We start from the raw sequence: 23732 nt of genomic DNA on the forward strand, positions 1-23732 counted from the left end.
GATTATTCTGATTCGGATTCTTCATACCATACGAATACAGACCCTTCAACTTTGAATTAATTACAGCGTTGGTGTATAGTTGGTGCAAGTTCATCTTGAAATCAGAATGGAGGATAACAGGTATTGTACAATTCAAGAAATGCAATTTCCACATCTACAGTTCATTGGTTATATCTAGGCTCACCTTCTGCAAATGGAAGGGCTCCTGTTTGTGAGAGGAACTAAGAGCTAGTGGAACCTCCCTGTAACTGCTCCTGCACTGTTCTCCCAAGCCATTAGGAGCAGGTTTACAGGAAAGGAGGCTTCAGGGGAAGAAGGAACTGGCAAATTGCCTCCCCCCTTCCTCTCGTGAGAATATCTTGTTAGTGGAGAGCCACACCTTAAAAGCCCATATCCTTAACCTTGTATATCTTGGATATACTTCTTGGGTATATCTCCTTGAGGAGGTGATCCTGTTCTTGTATACTTCTTGGGGAGGTGATCCTGTTTTGGATGCTACAGTGGAAACCAGGAAGCCAGTGTGGTATTCCCTCACACATCCATTTTACACTGTAACTTCTGAACACATTATTGGGAAGGTTCAGTGTGACAAAACTGGATAAGCCTGCTTGTTACTCATATTTAAATTATATTAACAATGTAGGACTTCTGTGGTCAGACATACAGCACTGAATGAGAGAGTTGGATTATTATTGAGAAAAAATACTTTACAGCTAGCAAACCTCTGGCTTATGCAGGCTTTGGAAATGGCAAATAGCATGCTAGGAACCTGTCACATATGATGGGGCTTCTTTATGACTTCTATAGTAAGCCCCTGTGAATAAAAATGGCTGTGCTTCGCATTCAGATTTTCCAGGAGGTTAAGCAAATTTTCATGAATTAATGAATGACGTGAAGTTCCCATTTTGTGCATTTAGCATAGACATTTTGTCAATAGGAAGTGATATATATTTTGTATGCAGCCGTGCCTTTGAGAATTTGATGCTCTCCCCCTCCCCGCCATTCCGCCCCACTCCCCATGCTAATGCTATAAATTTCCACTTGATCAACAACTTGGTATTTTTGGGCACTGTCTACCTTGATAATGAATAGATGGATGGATGGATGGCATGTCAGCAGCAAACAGCGGAAATGCAAATGGGATATCTGCTTTTCTATCTCTCTAATAAATGTAAATCAATGCCTATTTTCTTGTGCTGTTTTTCAGCTGTGACCTGTGGCAGAAACTAGAAATGCAAGTATTAAAAAAGAAAAAAATACCTCACTGACAGCAGTCTTTAATATTCCAAATGAAGAAGGAAAACTAGGTCTAGAAGATGAATTTTGCAGGGCTGCTGTACCTAATATTTTAGAAATATAATACTCAGTAAAATGATGGAACATATGTTGGCTGCTTTTGGAAAGCTGTCGTTTTATTACCATCTATTAAAATTAATTTTAAGCTAAACCTTTGGAGATATTTCTCTCCCCTCCTCAGAAAGAGATAAATGGCATAAATTTGACATTTATATAATGGGAGCCTGGTGCTTTTTTAAAAAACAGAAAGTATATTATGTCAATTTTTCCCTTAAAACCCCAGCCCTCAAACTCACGTGAAAACATAGACTTTAATTAAAGTGTTTCTCTCCTTAATGATTCCTTGATGACTGCTGAGAAACACATATAATGTATTTTGATGCTTTTAAAGGACAAGACTTGGTTTTGTAGCCTTTTTGATGATTCTGGGCATTTATCTTAAGTTGTTTTTTTAAATAATTGTGATGTGACAGCCCTGAAATTTTAAACCTAGTCAGTTGTGCATTGTATTACTCAGTATTATCTTAGTTTTGCACTCTAAATGCAAACTCCTTCTCATAAGGATTTATCAGTCCCCTCCAGAGAACATCTGCATTTAAATTGATTGTAGGCACAACCTGCTGGAGGATCTTGATTTTCAGTTCCATTTTCCCAGCCAAATCTTACAAAAAAACACACACCAAAAAACCAAACCTGAAATACACTTAGCTCCACGTGCATTTCTATACATCACTCTTTTCCACTGTTTGATCATAAGAATAGTCATGCTGGATCAAGCCAATGGCCCATCTAACCAGGAATCCTGTTCTCATTGAGCTCCTTGAAAGTAAAAGTATAACAACCACAACCACAACCACCTTTCCTCACACCTCTATTTAGATAATTGATTATGTAGTTTTAAAGCTGAGTAACAGTCTTACTCACACGTGGTTATCTTGGTTGGTCTTGAAATTTTGGCCATTCTTGTGCATATGTATTTGGCCATTTGCAAATGGTGACATTGCAGGATTTGATGAGGGTACAGAAAATGGTTTGGCACAAATAAGTGAGTGTATTGAAAAAATGTAAATATTGCAGTCAAACTTAATGCCTGTGTGCATAACAGCTCATATGCATAACAGATTAGGGAACTTTTCAGTACACAACAGATTTTCTGAAAGCATAGCAGCCGTTGAGAAAGCACTTTGGGATTGTTTGCAAATCTCTTTCTGAGCTGCGATTCGTGTCCATGTTTTTTTAAAAAACCAAAAATGCACAAGATGTCAGAAATGAAAGTCAATATAACATGGTGCAGTGATCACTGAGTCAATTTAGAACTCTGAAAAAAGACTAGTATTTCCCCAAGCACTCTACAATAATATGCAAAATTGCAGACTAGTTCGTATATCAAGGATATAGTGCTCCCTAGATGTTTTTGGACTACAGTTCCCATTAGTCCCAGCTAGCCTGACCAGTGGGCAGGAATTATGAAAGCTGTAGTCCACAACATCTTGTGTCTATCACATTGGCTACTGCTGCCATACATCAACTAGGATTGACGCTGAATCTGTGTGGTGGTAGAGTACTATGAGCCTCTTGAATCATGTAGAAAGCCCCCATAACTGGATCAGAGCCCCAGTTTGAACCATTTCTCCCACTCAAACAAGGTGGCATGAATCACACCAACATGTTTCGGTGGCTGGTTCACATCGAGGCCACACCCACAGCTGCATGTACAAACTGTGGTTGTGTCCCCAACTCTTGCCCAGTGTCCCTTGCACTACTACCCAAAGAAGATTTCTGTTGGACATCTGGTGAACTGAATGATTTTGATAACGTTGCCAAGAAATGGAATCATGGTATCCTTACAACTTTCTTATAACTACACCATCGACAGGGGCATAGGAAGGGGGAAGGTGGGGGCGGTTTGCCCCAGGCGTCGTCCCCGGGGGGGTGACAAAACCCCCCCTGGGCGGACCGCCGCTGCACTGATCACCCCCAGCAGACCACCTCGCGCCAATCATCTCCCCAGGCGGACCGCCACCATGCCGATCACCCCACCCCCTGGGCAGATCGCCTCGCCCCCGGGTGCACGGCATGTGTGCCGCTCTGGGTGCCCGAGCAGCTAGCTCCACCGCTGACCATATAATCCAAATAGTAGAAGGAAGTAAACCTCATTCTTTTCTGATCATTCTATCAACATAAAAAATTGTCTTGCCAGATGGAACAATCCCCCTCTCCTGCCCCTGCGAGCTGTTTCAGGGTTCTCCTGCCCTCTCCCAAGCTAATTTTGGGGGGCGCATGGGGGCAGGAGACAGCGCAGAACCATGTTGCGCAAGTGGTAGTCCTTGTGCAGGGCATTAGAACGACAGGGTGAGAATGAGAATGACTAAAGTTTCATATCGTAAGGCATGTAAATGATCATAAGCTCTTTCAGTTGAAAGAAACACAGTGGTAGCCCATTCTCAGAAGCTATGCTTTGGTTTCCAGTGCTGTTGAAAATCATTCTGTCTGTTCTGTCTCCATTGATCACAAAGCAAATCATTTTTTGTTTTAGAATGGTGTCAGTTCATGGGGATTGTGGTAGCTGTAAAGATTACCGTCTGTCTGTTGTAAGCCCATGCTAATGAGCTTTAATTGGATTTGTAAAGTAAATTTTCCTAATAGCCACACATTGTTTTTTATATAGAAGGACAGGAATTATTTCCAGGGGGCCATCTATGTGAGCAAAAGTAATGAAATCTTCACTGGTACTGCTGAGCTAGAGTGACCACCTTTAAAAACACAGCACCCTGCCACCAGAATGATAAATTTGTATCTTACGACAAAACATTTGTGTGACAGTTCTGTGATTTTTAATGTCTTGTATATCTTGCTCTCATAACCTTGGTACCAGACACCTTATTTTCCCCTAATGATTTTTAATTACCAAGGCAGGAAAACGGTAATTAATAACTTCTTGTATCAGCATGTCTCCGGATGTTCTTCATCAAATGCTACATGGAGGTCTAGCATGGAGAAGCTAGCTATGAAATATACACTAGAAGGGAGACGCTGGGGTAATGTTAACATAATGGAAATGTCCTGATAAACAATCATTCCATCACCGGCAACGTGGTTTCGTGCCACTTGCTGAATTACTGGACGATTTTGTTTTGGAGGACCTTCTGCACACAGCCTTAGGGTGTCAGCTGCAGGCTAGAGTGATACCAGAGATAAGATCAGCGCTGGCAGGCCTTGTCAGGGGAAGGTCAAGCCAAGAAGAATTTCTTTGACAGTTGTGCCCCATCTGCAGCAGACAGGGCCTCACAGGGGCACAGGAAGGGTGCTGAGTGGCAAGGGAGAAAACCACAGCTAAGCTGAGGAATGAGAACCAGAAGCTGAAAGAGAGAGATAAATTAGAAAGGAAAAGGGGAAAGGCAAACAAATTGGGAGGGGGACAATGGATGGAAGGAAGAAAGGAAGGAAGGGAGGAGGGAAGGAGGGAAATCTAAACCATGGAAAATGTTTAATCTGTGTGCATTTAACCTGAAGGATTGTGCCTGCTGGCTCTGCCTTTGGCCTCCACATGTTCTATGTGGATGGTGACAAAAGACCTCAGATGTCTAGATAAAGGTGGGGCCAGAAGGATTAGTACCTGTCTCCTCCTCTACCTGTTCATCTCTGCAAGGATTAAGCATCTGCAGTGCTGTTGTTCGGTTTATCACATGGGAAGAACTGTTGGGTGTACCCACGAGGCGACTGCCTCAGACAGCAGGGGCAGCAGAACCAGCCTCCAAGAAATGCATTACCGTATTTTTCGCCCTATAGGACGCACTTTTTCCCCTCCAAAAATGAAGGGGAAATGTGTGTGCGTCCTATGGGGCGAATGCAGGCTTTCGCTGAAGCCTGGAGAGCGAGAGGGGTCAGTGTGCACTGACCCCTCTCGCTCTCCAGGCTTCAGGAAGCTATCTGCAAGTCTTGCAAGCCCGGCGGGAGGTCCCACAGGCTCGCAAGGCTTGCGGGCAGCAGCCTGCAGCCCAAAAGCTCGGGGGACAGCGGGGAGGCGCAGCGCCGCCATCCCGCTATTCCTCGACCTGGTCTGGAGGCTAGCGGGGGGGGGGGAGAGAAGCAAGCTTGCTTCTCCCCCCTGCCAGCCCCACAAGCTTGCGGGATAGCAGGGAGGCGGAGCGCCGCCACCCCGCTATTCCCCGACCTGATCTGGAGGCAGGCGGGGGGGGGGAAGCAAGCTTGCTTCTCCGCCCTGCCAGCCCCACAAGCTCGGGGGATAGCGGGGAGGCGGAGCACTGCCACCCTGCTATTCCCTGACCTGATCTGGAGGCTTGCTTCTCCCCCCCCCCCCGCCAGCCCCACAAACTCGTGGGATAGCGGGGAGGCGGAGCGCTGCCACCCTGCTATCCCTGACCTGATCTGGAGGCTTGCTTCTCCCCCCCCCCGCCAGCCCCACAAACTCAGGGGACAGCGGGGCAAGCCGCTGCCCCACAGAGGCTAGAGAGGCTGTCCCTGAAGGCTCTTCTAGCTTGGGGATGGCTGCACAAACCTGGGGGGGAAATAAAAAATTTTTCCTTGATTTCCCCCCCAAAAAACTATGTGCGTCCTATGGGCCGGTGCGTCCTGTAGGGCGAAAAATACGGTACCTGCTGCTCCCCAATGCAGCCTCTAAGCGAATAGGAGGCACTGCTGGGAAGGAAATGGTAGGGACTGCCCTTTTAGGTCTCCTGGGCCTTACACCCCCACAACAACCTTTGATTCCCACTTCAGCTGTTGGGTAAGGTTGATTTGACACCCACCCACCCACCCACCCACCCCCATTCCTAATGTAGATCTTCACTCACCTCTTCTTCTCTGGTGGGGTGCCATTTTGTAGCTTGCCTCAGGTGCCAAAAGGTCTTCAGCCAGCCCTGGCTTCAAGCCAGGTTGGAACTCATTCTGTTTGGGTTAGCAATGACTCCGAAATGTATTAGCAGTCTGTTTTTAATTACCTCTTTGGTTATTATGAAGTATGCAAACAAAACTCAAAGTCCATTGAATTGCTATTCCAGGCTCCCGTTTCTTCCAGCTTCAGTTTAATACAATTTAGCTTTTATATTTCTTGTTTCTTTGCATTTTAGCATCAGGATCACTTGAATGAAATGTTGAATCACTTCCATATTTTAATAGAAATACAGTGGTGCCCCGCAAGACGAACGCCTCGCAAGACGGAAAACCCGCTAGACGAAAGGGTTTTCCGTTTTGGAGGCGCTTCGCAAAACGAATTTCCCTATGGGCTTGCTTCGCAAGACGAAAATGTCTTGCGAGTTCCTGCGGTTTTCCCCCCCTTTCCCCCCCCTTTTCCTAAGCCGCTAAGCCGCTTATCAGCTGATCCGCTGATAAGCCGCTTAACAGCTGATCACTAAAAGCCGCTAAACCGCTAATAGCGCTAATCCGCTAAGCTGTCAATGGGCTTGCTTCGCAAGACGAAAAAACCGCTATACGAAGAGCCTCACGGAACGGATTAATTTCGTCTTGCGAGGCACCACTCTGTATGTAGCAATGTTGAAACTATAATATAGCAGTGAGTTGTGTTTGCCCGCCCCCCCAGCAAAGGAAAGTGAGCTTCTTGGCAAATTACCATCAGGCTTTGCATTACATCTGCCTTTTTTCATATCAAAGATTAAAAGAGATATTTGATGGGGGAAGGCTGAAAATACAATTATATTTTAAAGTCGTGTAACACATGTAAACAGAATCTTTTAAGGAAGCACATCATAAATATATATTTATGGAAGCCGCCCAGAGTGGCTGGGGAAACCCAGCCAGATGGGCGGGGTACAAATAATAAATTATTATTATTATTATTATTATTATTATTATTATTATTATGTTCTATACTGTGCCTTTATTTTTATTATGTTGAACAAATAGAGTAATATGAACCTTGGCATATGCTGTATTTTTGTTCTTTTGTGTGAAGTGGTTGCAAACATTTCCCTCCCTCAATTTTTATAACAGCATTATAAAAAAGCCCTCATCTTTAAGATTTTATTTTAATCAATTGGAAAATCAAGGTGCAATATTAACAGGTTTAGGATTGGACTAGGTCTTCAGAAATGCAAATTTATTTTGGCCCTTGACTATTTTGTGTGTATTCCAACAGGCATCTGTGTCCCAGCTGCTTGCATGCATAGTAAATATCCAGTTTTGAGCATGCCCTCCCAACTGCACAAACTACAGATTGTTAATGAAGCTGGCAAAAACCACGTTGGCCTTGAGTAGTACTTCTGGTCCACATCAACCCTGTTTCTGCAGGTGCCACATCTTACATTGTGTTTGAAGCAATCAAAGCCAAAGGAAAAATATCAGTTGATGACCATTTAGCTATGTGTTTTAGAAATGGTTGCTCAGAGGGCTGACCACAAAGCATGGCAGACAAGGCACAGTCTAGCATGTGGCTAACTGGGTGACTGCTGGAAGATACTCTAGCATCTGCTCTCAAGGGGCAGATTGCAGAACTCAGGAGATAACCACAAAGAGCAAAAGACAATGTGATGGATAGAAAGGAGTAAGTCTAGCTGGCTGGCAGGTTTCATAGGGGCCAGGGAAGCCATGGTAGGTTTCAAAGGTAGTGGGGGAGTGCTAGAAAGGGAGGGGAAATCTACATCAGTCTTTCTAATAATTTGTTTCATTGTAATTATGGTGATTCAAACGGACCACTGGGATATTAGTAATCCAGTCTGTTCACACTGAATATATTTACAGTCGTACCTTGGATCCCGAACGCCTTACTTGGGTGTTTTGGCTCCCAAACCCTGCAAACCTGGAAGTCAATGTTCTGGGTGCGAACGTTCTTTGGAACCTGAACCTCCAATGGGGCTTCCACAGCTTCCTGCAGCCAATCAGAAGCTGTGTTTTGGTTTCCGAATGTTTTGGAAGTCGAACGGATTTCTGGTACGGATTCCGTTCAACTTCCAAGGTACGAATGTACTTTTGTGAGCAATTTCCGTAGATCAGGGAGAGAAAGGGAAAGGAAGGAAGGAAGGAAGGAAGATAGAAGACGAATGAAGGAGAGAGGGGGTAATATTGTGTGTGTGTGTGTGTGTGAGAGAGAGAGAGAGAGAGAGAGAGAGAGAGAGAGTAAGTATGCATGAATGTCCCAGGCCTCATCCACTGCCATGCTAAATTCATATGCCCTCCCAGTATAAGCATCTCTTTAATATAGACTCACAATCCAGGTTTGTTACTGTCACAGCAGCATTGATTCCTGAACATACTGCAACATTTTAAATCTTTGTTGTGCTGATCAATTGATGTCGTAAAGCAGGAGAAATGTGCCAGAAGTTAGCTTATTGAATTAGAAAATGGGTTTAATTGTGTGCTGGGACGCCATCGTACTCAATGGAGAGTCACAATAAAGGTGGGATGATAACTTAATGGGAATTGATGACTGATCGCCTCTGAAAAACGAGCTTGTTGTAAAACTGTCTATCGGATAGTTCCCAAGTACTATCTTTCACAAGGCCTTATTTAACACAGCAATATTTGCATGCATATCCTCTCTTCACATTTGCCATTTGTCACTGAGATAGCAAATTACATTCATCAAAATCCATTCATTCTCCCAGTATCGCTGAATACAGGATTATCTTGGCTGTGTCAGCTGCCCTATGACTGGTAACAGTGAAAAATGGAGGTCGACATGCATCTTCAGGAGACAGTGGGTATCAAGCTGAAAAGATTAATGGCGCTGATGTCATCATGTTTGTATGGCATAAAAATGAATTCTGGAAACTGATGGATCTCTTGGTAACAATGAATGCATTTTAAGCTACTCCCCTGCTGCCCCTTGGCTGATGAGTTTTAGTGGCCATCAAAAGAAATATACTGGGAGATTTTATTAGATACAGAAAACTTTGCTTTGGTCCCCTGGGTTGCTGAACAGCTTTTGCTATTGACCTGGCAGGACCAATACTTCAACATCAGCAGACTGCAAGTTCTTTGTTAACTTAGTTGAAATGTTGTGGCCATGTTGCCTCTCTCTCCAGTATCTCCCGGCCAGCCATACTGAAGCAAGCAGCCCTTATGCCTAATGACAATGTGGAGCTGAAGCGGGGAGTCCAATGATCTGCTACCCAATCTCTGATGGCTGCAAATGATCATAGAATCGTAGAATTGTAGAGTTGGAAGGGACCCCCAGGGTCTTCTAGTCTAACCCCCAGCAATGCATGAATGTCAACTAAATCTCCAATAATTCTAGATTTTATTTTTCCATCAGAGAGAGGTGGCTATTTATTCCTGCCACGTGGTAATAATAGCTCTTTGTGGCGAATAAGGAGTAAATTAAGTATTTTAATCAATGGTTCTCAACCTTTCTCCCGTGAAAAGCCCTTGTATAAGTTAAAGCACCACTCCAGTCAAAGGCTAGCTGTGTTAACTACAGTCTATTAGCAACTGCTAGCTAATTTCAGAGTGCTCACAAATATGTTGGTCGCAATAACTAAAAAAGAAATGTTTTGATGAATGTGACCCTGGCTTAAGTGTGTGCGGTGATTTCCGAAAATCTTTGGGAAGGGCTACTCAAGCGTGGTGATCCAAATGCCCTGAGTTTTATTAGCATGGCATTTTAAAGATTTGTTTTACACAAATGTGTGTGCGTTTCTACATACATAGGTTGTCCTTTGCAGAGTTTTTTTAGACATGCTTAGTTTCTCGTCATGTAACAATGGGACAGGTTGCTGGGACAGGGTTGTGCTCCTGATGCAACACACAAAAGGAAAGGATCCGTGTGATCCTACTCAGAAGTAAATCCTGCTGCGTCCAATGGGATTTACTCTCAAGTAAGTGTGCTTTAGCTTGCCGCCTTGAATCATGTGATGTGCACACTCTTTTTGCATCTGAAGTTTGCACATTTCACACTACCTTATAAATTCCTCTTCATCCACTGTGGATTATTTTTTGGGGAGGGGAGAGCAGTATAAATATCTAAGTACATAATTGGGTGGAGACATAGAGAGACATATACAGAGTGCTTAAGCAAGAATAATTAAATAAAGAGTAAGCATACCGATATGTCTTCTGTTTCTTCTCTGTCCATTCATGTGAACATTAGCTGGGATAGCATCAGCTACGCACTTTGTCACAGTGGTTCTTTCCACCCATGTATATCCAGCAGAAACAATGGCTATTTGTATGCGGTGGGATAGGTGACCAGTTTGAGGAGAACCTGTGATATCTCCATGTGATTTCACTGAGCAATCATCTTTCTTGGCAGGAGAACAGCAGATTTTCACAGGTGATATCCTCACCAAAATTTTGCAGCGGAAGTACTCCTTGCCCATGCCAGTCCGCCATTCTTTCTCTAGGAAAGAATGTGATTGATGTTCATTTCTCATACAGTGACCCTTCCTTTTGTGTTTGTGTAGGTTTTTTAAAAAACAACAAAAACAACAATGTGTTTTTGTATATCTTGGGGTCTGCCCAAACATGCTGCTACCTCCCTCTTCTTTCACAGTGGGTGGGTTCCAATCCTGCCTGCATTCAAACGCCTGAGCTTGGTGTTAGAAGGAATGATTCATGAGCAATGTCTGTGAACAGTTCAGAAGTGGGACTATCTACAGCACAACCCCAGAGGCCTGTAGCTGAGAGTCTTGACAATCATACGTCATGATGACAGCTGCTCTGAGCTCCAGGAACTGTACAGAACATCCCTTGGTTGGGTTTTTGTTCCATTTTGCTATAATCTTCAAATCATTATTCAGAAGTGGTTTAGTTCAGCAAACAAGGCATATAATAGACTGTCTGTGCATGTGGAAACGTGCATTCCAATTACTGTTCTCGGTTAACACAGACACATTTCTAGAACAAGTCCCTATTTGCATAGCCCTTTCAGGTAAATTGTGCAGAAGATGCTCCAAGAGAATATTTCAATGTAGGTTCCTTTGTGTCTCTAATATTTTTTTTTTTTTTTTTGCTATTGACCCATGCAGTACTCAGGATGGTGTTAATCTGCTCTCAGATATTTCATTTGATCTGGATAATAGCATCCTGCCCTCAGGATTACTGATCAGGCAGTAGGAGTTGTTCTCGTGATGTATCACATTTATCTTGCTTCATTTCTGAGTACCTTGCCATTCAATATCCTGTTACGACTATAGATTGTTGTGAAGCTGAAGGACTCCATTTAGATTTTGTGGCCCACATTAATCTTTTAGGTCATAATAAACATTGGGGGGTTGTTTTTTTCCTCTTTTTGCCTCAACAACTTAATTATATTTCACTGCAGGCTTAAAAAAAACCACCTTCACACAGTAAACAGTAATCTCACAACTTTAAAATATAGCTTTCACTTTTGTTTAAGCGGAGAAAATCTTAGTAGGGGGATACTATCAACTGTCTGACTAAAGTGTTCATCATTTTACATCTCATTTTGTTTCACGTAATCTCTACTTTTTTATTGCTAAAGTAGCCTGATAATTTATCTTCAGGTTAAATGTTTCCCACAAATAGCTTTCTCCTATCTGGATCTACTAGGAAGGTATATCCATAAAGGTGTATCATTAGAGCAGTGCAGTCTTACAATTTCAGTGTTCAGGCACATAAACATAAATCTTTGGTTAGCCTGATGTTCTAACATTAATTTCCTCATATCTCACTTGCTGAGATAGTCTCACTTCCCAAACCCTTTGTGCCAGCCAGCCACACTGCTACAGTACCAATAAGCAATAAGGTCTAAGCAGTGGCGGAGCTTCATGCTCCACCACTGGGGAGCAGAGAGCAGGTGGGGGCAGGGCTGGTGCGCGTCCTAGGGGTGGGGCATGCTGCCCAGCGCAGGTGGGGGGGCAGCCGCAATGGCACCCCACTGGGATTGCGCTGCCGGAGGCGGTTTGCTCCCCCCGCACTCCTCTTCCTCTGCCAGTGGGTCTAAGGTTAACTGTCAGTATAACTCTTAGTCAACACAGAGTGAAGTTGGATGGACTTGAGGGTGTGGTGGGACAAATGCATAATTTTTGAAGCAGTTGTTGGAGAAAAGAACCTTTCTGGGTTCAGTAGAAACATGAATTGATCTATGACTCTATCTATCTATCTATCTATCTATCTATCTATCTATCTATCTAACTTCTGATACCTCAGTTATAGCATACTGAGGTCAGAAAGACTACTCACCCCCGAATATTGTTTTCAGTTCTGCCCCACTTTCACTTTGTATATTTTTAAATAAATACACTTGTTGTTATTCTTGTCCACATCACCATCTGTATATACTGATACCTTCCTTCTGTATCGGTAGCCATTTATGAAATATATACCCCACTTTTCCATTCAAAATGCCCAAGGCACCAAACAATAAAAGATGACCAGAAAGACAGACAGATAGAGCAATTGTGGATCAGTATAAAGAAGGCTGATCGCTGAAGAATTGATGCTTTTGAATTATGGTGCTGGAGGAGACTCTTGAGAGTCCCATGGACTGCAAGAAGATCAAACGCATCCATTCTTAAGGAAATCAGCCCTGAGTGCTCACTGGATCCTGAAGCTGAGGCTCCAATACTTTGGCCACCTCATGAGAAGAGAAAATCCCTGGAAAAGACCCTGATGTTGGGAAAGACTGAGGGCACAAGGAGAAGGGGACAACAGAGGACGAGATGGTTGGACAGTGTTCTCAAAGCTACCAGCATGAGTTTGACCAAACTGCGGGAGGCAGTGGAAGACAGGAGTGCCTGGCGTGCTCTAGTCCATGGGGTCACGAAGAGTCAGACACGACCAAATGACTAAACAACAACAACATAACACACTTCATGCTACTGGTGGTATTAGATCATCCTTTGGTCCCTTCCCAATCTGTGAGTCTTCACAGAATGGAACTATGGGGTGCATGTCTAAAAATGTCACATTAAAAAGGAACCAGGGAATGTTATACTCTGGTGAGGCTTGTAAGATTGGTTCTTCATTAAAAGAGCAGCTGCCAGAGCCAGGTTCCGGATGCCCTATTCCGGCCCTAAACTGCTCAGCTTTGGATGAAGAGAACTGGGTTAAAAGGTTCAGATCCTAGTCAATGTCAACTGTTTTCTTTTATTTTCGAATCTGATGCCGTGTGAAAGTCCATTGTTAATTAAATCTCTCCTTTTACAAAGTCACCCTTTCTTCTTGTGCACTCTGCTGTCCAGTAATTGACAATAATTGAGGGGTATAGTCTCCAGTGAAAAGAAAAGCTTGTTGCAATGTGTCATTAAAATATTTGAAATGTTAAGATGCTTAATAATTTAGCTTGTCACATGCTATAAACTTAACAGGACGCCTAGAATTTGAAAACATCAGAACTGACCCAGGGCCTGTTAAAGGCAATCAATAGATTCCCTTTGGCATCAGTAGGCTTTGAACCAAAACGGCTGTAAATGTGGGAAATATGAAGGGTACAGCAAGTATCGGGAGGTTAGCAATTATTTAGTGACAAGTGCTGTTACTAATAAGGTTTACTTCAAGGATGGGGAATTTGCAGCAGTCCAGATGTTGTTGGAATCCAACTCCCATCAGCCCCAGCCAACATATTTTCTTTCTTTTAAAATAATATTTTATTTTATTTGCTTTTCTGATAACATTCCATATCAGCAAAGCATAAACGGAAACGATACAACAAAGAAAAAGATTTCCTTTCAAAGATTTTAAATAATCAACAAAAAATCAGAAAACATTCATTGACTTCCTATCCATGGTTCCTTTTATCCTCTCTTTTCTTTGTGTTTTCTTAGTTCCCTCCATCTTTTGCAACTACTTTGATATACTTTATCTATTTCTTACTCTGCTGAAAATTTTACCATCCCGCTAGGTCAATTGTTTGCTTATAATACTTTTTCCATATATTCTATAAATAGTATCCAGTACTCTTTATATCTTTCATCATTATAACCATTTAAAGCAGGTTTAAAAGCAGGTTTAAAGCAGATGTTGTTGGTTTACAACTGTCTCAGCAATATCTACACTGGCTTGTTCAAGTACACAGAAGATGGAAGATGGCAGGCTCCCCAAGAATGTGCTTTACAGGCACGAGGCCTGTTGCAGACCAACTCTGTGTTACAAAGATGTCTGCAAACAAGACATAAAGACCGGCAACATTTAACGCCGCCATATGGGAATCCCTTGCAGATGATCACAGTGCCCAGAAACAGTCAGGTTGTGTATCCACCGCATGGGGATGTGTAGCCACCACAGGAATGACCGCTGGGGAGTGTGCAGAGAGAAGAAATTCCATTGTGCACCTGTAGCAGCAACATCACACCTTCATCTGCCCCACCTGCAATAAAACATGTCTCTCCCACATCGGTCTCCACAGCCACAGCAGGCACTGTAGTTCTTCAATAGTTTGACTTTGTCCCTAAAGGCATACTCTTCCATTGTCTCCTGAGCATAGCTGTCAAGTGTCCCTTATTTGAAGGGACAGTCCCTTATTCCAGTGCCATGTCCCGCTTCTGTCCCTTATTAATGGATGTCCCTTAAATGTCCCTTAAATGATGTCCCTTAAATTTCAAAGGAAGCAGCTCCTCTCCCTGCTGGCCAGGGAGGAGGGAGGCTCCAACTGTGTAGCTTGGCTGTGTTGCTCACCCAATAAGAAGTCTAAGAATGACTGGGGGGTGGCGCTTGCATGCCTTGTGTGTGGCTAGTTAATGTAAGCTGAGGGGTTTTTTGAATGCTGGACGCCATTTTGTTGAACGTGCTGCTGCAAACTTTGCAGTGCAAAGCCAGGCCGGGGAGCCATCTTAAGTTGAGGCTGCATAGGCCTTGTGGTGCATGTGATTCAGAGTCTAGTCAGTTGAACATCTGGTTACAAAGTTGGTTGGACAGTGTTCTCGAAGCTACCAGCATGAGTTTGACCAGACTGCAGGAGGACAGGAAGACTGGAGTGCCTGGAACAGGTAAGGCTGCAGGTCCCTTATTTTGGCTGCTGGTCCCTTATTTTCAAATCTGTAAGTTGACAGCTATGCTCCTGAGACAGAGGGATGCCAACAGCAACAGCTGTCATTGTCCCTGACTATTGGCCGTACCATGTGGGGCTGATCAGAATTGGAGTCATACAGCACCTGGTTTTGGCACCAGACTGGATACAGTGGTAGCTCGGGTTACAGACGCTTCAGGTTACATATGCTTCAGGTTACAGACTCCGCTAACCCAGAAATAGTACCTTGGGTTAAGAACTTTGCTTCAGGATGAGAACAGAAATCACACAGCGGCAGCACGGTGGCAGCAGGAGGCCCCATTAGCTAAAGTGGTACTTCAAGTTAAGAACAGTTTCAGGTTAAGAACGGACCTCCGGAATGAATTAAGTAACATAACCAGAGGTGTCACTGTATTTCCTAATGAAATAATGGAAGATCTGATTCCTCTCCTATCCCTTTCCTCCTCTTACCACCTGAAAGGGACATAATAATTTCAGATTCCAAATGCACAGCAGAAATATATTTCTCCTGTTTAATTTTTTTACTGGTTTTAAAGATCTCACTCAGGGTCAGGGTGGGTTTCTCTCAAAATATGAACAACATGCTACCACCATGCTATGCCGAGTCCTGCAAAACTGCCAGTGCTAGGGAGATGCTTGGGTACATAAGAGTGGTGCTCCAGTCTCAAATAGACTCCATGAATTACCACAGGCTCTGAAGAAGAAGAAAAAGATCAATGTGATCTGCAGCCTGGAGCTGTAAAGCTGCCTTGTAAGTGAAAAAGCTAATGCAATTGAACTTTCTTTTTCCTTTGCTACAGTGCTCTTCACTTATGGCCTCTTTGATCTGCCTATTCATAGCCGTGAAGCAAGCAAAATTTAATCAAGCCTGCAGGGTGGGGGAAAGAGCAATAGAAGAAGTGCTCCCGGCACTAGGTGCCAAAAACAGGGCTGTCAATCAAGGATGAGTCATGATGCCTTCATGTTGTTAGCCTCTTTATGCTTCTTCCTCAGACGACTGGTTCTCTCTTCCACTTGGCTGTGGAAGAACCAGAGGCTATAGAAGGATATTGGCTGGCCAGATGAGTGTCTCCATATTCTTGCTCTCCCTTCTACAATGGGGACAGCATGAAATGTCTAATCACGTTGGCATTTCACAAGCCACAAGAGAAGGAAGATTTGCTTTGTAGAATGACAAAAGAGAGTCCCAGGGGTCCTGTAGTGCTTTTGTAAGTTAGCCTCCAAGCAATTTCTCTCCCCATACCCAGCTTTTGCAGCCATTTGATTTGGAAAGGAAGTGGTGAAGAGAAGGAGAGCTTTGCACAGCTTAAATTCAACTTATTTTATCTATATTGGGGGGGGGGGATTCTCTGACTGGCAAGATGCAAGAATATGGTACAATTTCGAATTTACTATCTGCCAACACATGCCATTCAATCAGATAAACACAGGATCTGAGCTGTCATCACAGCATTTTATGCATGCTTAAAAATAGGACACTTCACACATTTGCAGTGGAATTGACTCATATAGATTATATATGCTAGGGCCACTTAAAAAGTTTCATGGGGTTGGAAAACTATTCAGTGCCTAGAAAGTTCCCTTACTGTTTAGCATGAAGAAATGTGGAGCTTGAAAAAACTGCCGTTGAGTCGCAGAATGTGTGCCTACAACGCAGGCATGTATGCGTAATGTGCAGTTTGTAAAGTGTGAATGTGTGTGGACCCGTCTGCATATTTTGTGTGGAAAATATTGGCGCTCCACAGAATACAACAATAAAATCCCCATTAAGCTAGTAGTTCCCTGCATGACTAAGAAACTAACAAGTTGCAGAAAGCATTAAAGAAATCATGGCCTCCCTAGACTAAACAAAGTGATGACTCTAGTGCCAAGTCATATATCCAGTGCTGTTTCCGAAGTGAGAGAGAAGGGACATGGCAGCTGTAACATCAGGATGGAGAGGGTCAAGGGTAGAGGCCGGTGGGAGCAAGTGGAAAAAACACAAGGAGGCCACTGTAGCTTGGCGGTATAGCATCTGCCTTGCATGCAGAAGGTTTGAGGTTCAGTCTCAGCATCTTTAGTGAGGGCTAGGAATTGTGCCCTGGTTGAAACCCAAGGGAGCTGCCAGCAGTCAAGACACACAGCAGTGAAATAGATTGACCAGTGTTCTGGCTCAGTATAAGGCAGCTTCCTATGTTCTTAAGGTTGTGGGTGAGGGTAGGCGGAAAGGAAGGAAAGTAATAGATAGGAAGGATTTTCAGCACCTTCTGAGAGCCAGTGTGGTGTAGTGGTTAAGAGCAGTGGACTTGTACAGTGGTACCTCAGGTTAAGAACTTAATTCGTTCCGGAGGTCCGTTCTTAACCTAAAACTGTTCTTAACCTGAGGTACCACTTTAGCTAATGGGGCCTCCCGCTGCCGCCGCGCCGCACAATTTCTGTTCTCATCCTGAAGCAAAGTTCTTAACCCGAGGTACTATTTCTGGGTTAGCGGAGTCTGTAACCTGAAGCATCTGTAACCCGAGGTACTACTGTAATCTGGTGAACTGGATTTGCTTCCCCGCTCCTCCACATGCAGCTGCTGGGTGACCTTGGGCTAGTCACACTTCTCTGAAGTCTCTCAGCCTCACTCACTTCACAGAGTGTTTGTTGTGGGGGAGGAAAGGAAAGGAGATTGTTAACCGCTTTGAGACTCCTTGGGGTAGTGATAAAGTGGGTTATCAAATCCAAACTCTTCTTCTTCTACTGCTCCATAGCCCGTGCTAAGGAGAAAGCAACCTATCTGTTTTATTCCCACAAAATGGAAGCCCACATTGAATATGCTGACATTGACTCAGTCCTTGGCTGACCTCACCCACACTCGGTTACCCAGGACAATGGACATCATGGACTTTGAGCTACAAGCTCTCACACACTGACATGTGCTGCTGTTGCTTCCTGACACCCCCAGGCAAGTGTGCTGGCAGTGTGCCATGTTGCAGCACTGTAGAACAAAAAGGGGTGTGGCGGCAGGGATAGTGGACCAGCTTCAGCAAACAGCTGCAGTGTGTGTCATCGGTGTGCAAATAACACAAAAATGCTTACAATCTGCTGCCCCCTGTTCTGGCAGAAGTTGTACCGCTGACAATTTTAATGAATGGGGTGGATAAGCAAGAAGGGCTGTTAGCCAAAGAGACCACACTGAAGATGGGGGGCAGCTAAGTAGTTTCATATGCTGATTTGAACTCGCCAGCCAAATCATTGACTTCAGGTTCCTTGTAACCAATTGCTATGTACTATGAATTTCTAGTACAACAAGAACGTTGCAAAGTATCGAGAAGCCTGGTGAGCAGCAGAATGCTCCACAAGGTGGTTATGTGGTGAATTGTTTGTCATTCGCCTACTTCCTCTCCAGGAAGCCGCAGAAGATGGCAGCTCTGAAGTGTTAACCAGCCCTCTTGAGCTATTGAATCCTTAGTCTGTCTCAACGGTGTCAGCACTTATGATGGTTGGAGAGATGTAGAGTTACAGACAAAGCATTTTTTGTTTTTGTTTTTAATTCCTTTTTAAAATGAATTCTTAGGATAAAACCTCTTTTTTAAAATTCGAAAGCCGCCTGCCAGGAATCCATGTTAAGAACCGGTAGTTGTGTACTGTTTGTGGCTTTTACATGGCTAGCTTTATTTGACTTTTAAAAAATTCTGTATGAACTGTTTTATTTACCGTGCTCGCTGCCTGCCATCTGGCTGGCTTGTGCTGTTCTCTTTGTTTTTGCATAAGCACTTCTAGATGAAGAGTAGGTAGGTTTCTATAAATATAACGATCGACTAAAAGCTTTTGAGAAGTCTTTCAGAAGCAGTAAACATTCCCGCAGAAACACTTTTTGCTTTGTTTTTGGTGGGACTGAATGATGGGGTTCTTTGTTTTAACCCATTTACTCTATTGTATACCTGGCAGATGTCCGTCTTATGAGTCATCTGCCAAATGTTAGATTGCTGCATAGTCAAAATATCCTGGTCTTGCTTGTATCAGGCTCAAGGCCAAGTTGCGTAAGCAGCTGGCTGTTAACAAAGGACACAGCACAGAACTAATTTTACACATGCAGTCCTGTGTTTGTCTATTTGTTTAGTATTGTAAGGGCCTTGGGCAGTGGTGACCTTACCCACTTAGCTTGCAATCCACGCTTCAGCAATGCTTATGTTTAGCAAAGCAGTCGAAAATTCTCCTTTTGGTGGGCTTTTGAACTCTCCTAGGTATTCTGTGTTGTCTTCTGTTGTTTTACATTGTCTTTTGCTTTTTGCTGTTTCCATTGTACACTGCTCCTTGGAGCAGGGTATAATCTATCAACAGTAATCTATAGTGCTTTCAAAGGTTCATTATAACATTTTCTAATTATAATTATCACAACAACCCTGTAAGGTTAGTAGTATTCTTACACATATGCAGGTGGCGGGAGGGGAACTGAAACTGAGAGAGAGAGACGAAGACAAAAAGAGTGGCTTGCCTAAGGCTACATAATGATTTCATGGGAGAGACAAGCGTCAAACTGGAAACCTCTTGATTCATACCTTAGTTTCAAACCCTTAAAGGGTCTGTGATCTATATGGCAAATACAAGCCCACTTGCAACACCAAAGCTCTTTTTGGCATGTTCTCCTCACCCTTCATTACAGCTTGGACTAGAGTCCAGAAACCACCTTGCTTAATAAACCTTTGGCTTTTCTTTTCCCCTTACAGATGGATCGTGTCATTTTTTGTGTATTTTTGGAGGTGGACTACAAAATTTACAAGAAGAAAATGAATGAATTCTTCCCTGCAGGTGTGTTAATTTATTTGTTTCCTTGAAAAAGAAATGTATTCTTCTTCAGATACTGCCCACATACTATATGTATGTATAGTGTGTGATTTATATCTTTATAGCATTTCTCAATATCTTCAATGGTGTATAAAACATGTCAGACTATCCTCCACCAGGGCCAGGGCTTTTTCAGTGATGGCTCTGATCTGGTGGAATGCTCTGTCCCATGAGACTAGGGCCCTTCAGGATTTAACCTCCTTCTGTTGGGCCTGTAAGACAGAACTATTCCGCCTGGCTGTTAATTTGAATTCAGCCTGATCTTCTATTTCCCTTCTCTCCCCTTTTATGAAGATTACCTGCTCTGAGACCCCACAGCTAATTCTCCCCTGGCCTCCTCGCTGGCCCAAGTAGGACTAATTCAGCCAGCTAGCCCTGGTGATTATCTAATGCTTATTAGATGGATTTCCCCTAAATTGATTTCTGAACTTTGAATTTTATTGTTATTCATGTTTTTATACTGTATTTTATGCTGCTTTTACAATTAAGAGCTTTAAATTTGTTGTTAGCGGCCCTGAGCCCGGTTTTTGAATCAGGAAGGGCGGGGTATAAATAAAAAAATATTTTTTTATTTTATTTATTTAAAGAATCGTGTAAACATGGGTGTATAGTCATCATAAGCGTTCAATAATTGACCTGAAATTTTAGGGTTTATTGTAACAAACTTTTGCAAGAACATTTCTTTACATGGAAGTATCCCCCTTTCCTTCAGAAATCTGTTTCACGCACTCACACAAGTTTGCAGCTATTTCTAATCACCTCCAAGAGCTACAGGTAAAAGCAACCAACCATTTTCTCTCTCTCTTCACTGTGGTCCATCACCATGTCCAAATGAACTTCGCCACCCACAGACCTCCTCCTCTGTTGGGCACACACTAGGGGCCAGTTCAGATGTTTCAGTGAAGGTCTTCCAAGGACTGCCCGACTGTCCTGTGTTGCTTCCCTCCTACATGGATGCAGGACCATAGACAACTCTGTAGTCAGACTAGACACACAATTTCTCTTCTCTGCTGCTGGGCTGGCCCAGGACATTTTGCCTGTCTCCTGCAGGTGCATGCACGCCCCACTGTGGCTGCCTCTCAGGAGGTGGTAGCAAAGGGGGCAGCAGCTGGGCATGGAGGTGGCAGCTGCAAATGGCAGCAGAGGAGGCAGCATCTGGCACCACCTGAGGCAGCTGCCTCACCTCATGGATGGGCTGACTCTGCCCTGCCCTGCAATAGGGCCTAATAATCCAGAATCTGGCAGCTAGACTGGTGACTGGGAGTAGCCACCGGGACCACATAACACCGGTCCTGAGAGATCTGCATTGGCTCCCAGTATGTTTCCGAGCACAATTCAAAGTCTTGGTGCTGACCTTTAAAGCCCTAAATGGCCTTGGTCCTGTATACCTGAAGGAGCGTCTCCACCCCCATCGTTCAGCCCGGACACTGAGATCCGGGCCTTCTGGTGGTTCCCTCATTGCGAGAAGTGAGGTTACAGAGAACCAGACAGAGGGCCTTCTCGGTAGTGGCACCTGCCCTGTCGAATGCCCTCCCTTCAGATGTGAAGGAAATAAGCAGCTATCTTATCTTTAAGAGACATCTGAAGGCAGCCCTGTTTAGGGAAGTTTTTAATATTTAATTCTGTATTATTTTTAACACTTGATTGGAGGCCACCCAGAGTGGCTGGGGAAACTCAGCCAGATGGGCGGGGGTATACCGTAAATAATATGTTGTTGTTGTTGTTGTTAAGACAGATAAGAAACAACAGAAGGGAGACATAGATACAGAAGGGAGACATAGATATAGATATGTAACTTCAGAGTTCCTTATAATGGAGGAGGAAGGGAAGAGGGGGTGGGATGTTGCTGGGTGCATTTCCAGTTGAGCCAAAGCCCCATAAGGGAAAAACTATACGGAGAAGATATAGGAACTATAGGGGCTGGCTGGCTACAGGGCGAGACCTTGGCCTATGGCCGAATACTGGCCCAACAAGGATCTGCAGGAAGGGTATTCAGTGGGGGAATAATGTGACACCTCGCCCCTAATAAACAACAGTGAGCTGAATAACCCAGTAGTTGTGGCTGTTTGTGAATATGAAGAGAGGAACCAGGGGCATAGGAACTGTCCCATGGAAGCCAAACAGCAGGCAACAGCCTTATTGTTCCTGGGAAACACAGCTGTAACTATGGAGGGGAAAGCATCTATCCTCCTGCATCCCCAGAAAAAACTGCTGTTTTTCAGCAGTGATTTATATGAACTTTTACTAAACAGATTGGCAGATGCTTATAATTTCAACTATTTTCATATTGATTTTGAAATACTGGAAGCCCCCCCCCAATCTTTTTTTGCCTCCTTTTCAGAATCTCTCAGAATCCTTTAAATCCCTCGCTGACACCATAGGTCTTCAGAGGGATTAGTTATAATTCACCTCAAGGCTGAGAGACGAGTAATGATCTCTTGTGATCCTCATTTTCCCATGCATTCCCCCTGATCTCACTCATTACATTGGTAAAATTATCTCGTATAGGTTTGGAGCCCTCTCTTGTCTTGAAAACATGAAAATCTAAGGCCGAAATTGTCCCTGCAAACAACAAGCCACCCTCGGCACAAGGCAGCTCCCCTTAGACCACTTTGGAAATGTCATTTTCTGTTTTTCATAGCAGTCTCCTCTCCCTCCACACCCCTTACTTTATTTATTTCATTTATATCTCACCTTTTCTCCAATGAGCTCAAGATTATGTATATGGTTCTCTCCCTTCTAATTCAAACCCCACAGCCATTCTGTGAGTTATGCTAGGCTGAGACACTGTGACTGGACCAAGGTCACCCAGCTAGCTTCATGGCTAAGCGGGGATTCGAACCCTGCTCTCCCAGGTCCTAGTCTGACACACTAACCACTGCACCACACTGGCTCTCAACAATGTAGTTAAATTATTCTGGTCTGTTCCTCCTGTTCATCATATCTCCTGTGAAGAATCCTCTAGCAAGTGAAGCAGATAATGGGTACTCATATACCGTATTTTTTGCTCTATAAGACACTTTTTCCCTCCTAAAAAGTAAGGGGAAATGTGTGTGCGTCTTATGGAGTGAATGCAGGCTGCGCAGCTATCCCAGAAGCCAGAACAGTGAGAGGGATCACTGCGCAGAGATCCCTCTTGCTGTTCTGGCTTCTGGGATTCAGAATATATTTTTTTTCTTGTTTTCCTCCTCCAAAAACTAGGTGCATCTAAAACTAGGTGCGTCTGGTGCGTCTTATAGAGCGAAAAACACAGTACATTCTGTGGTACCATCTCAGCACTGCAGTGCACAGCTAAGAATATGGCTTCATGGTATGGTTTGAAGGCAGCTAATGCAGCTTTGCTAAAGCTAATCAACTCTGGGTCTGGTCAGTGCCTGGATGGGAGAACTGCAGGAGAATAATATATACATTGCCCTGGGTTCCAAGACAGAAGAAAGGTGGGATATAAATGTGAAACAAATAAATGAGCAGAGGTTCACACTGGCCTTGGCCTTGGGCCTCCACCTCACAGTGGTAGGAAGATGAGTGCTTATCTCTGGAGTCAGAAGTCTTCCAGTGCTAAATATCCCTGTCCCCATATTCTTTGTGGTGAAGGGAGGGGAAAGAGATGCTTGAAAATGAGGACACACTTCTCTCCTTTAACAATTGTTTCCAGTCCCATTTTCATCTTTCGGATTGGAGGTGGGCTGAAAGGCCTGTACATATACTGAAGTAACAAGCAGAT

General features: G+C 43.8%; 1 protein-coding gene across 4 annotated transcripts in view; it reads left to right on the forward strand.

The window, feature by feature from the left end:
* Nucleotides 1-23732, forward strand: part of MACROD2 (mono-ADP ribosylhydrolase 2) — a 997401-nt gene that overhangs the window by 823747 nt on the left and 149922 nt on the right. For all 4 annotated transcript variants that reach the window (XM_081857242.1, XM_081857241.1, XM_081857240.1 and 1 more), the window contains exon 9: nt 19891-19972. In XM_081857242.1, coding sequence (XP_081713368.1) covers nt 19891-19972 — 82 coding nt within the window. The remainder of the gene's footprint in view (nt 1-19890; nt 19973-23732) is intronic.

Source organism: Podarcis erhardii (assembly GCF_964252035.2).
Source record: "Podarcis erhardii genome assembly, chromosome: 3".
Lineage (NCBI taxonomy): Eukaryota > Metazoa > Chordata > Lepidosauria > Squamata > Lacertidae > Podarcis > Podarcis erhardii.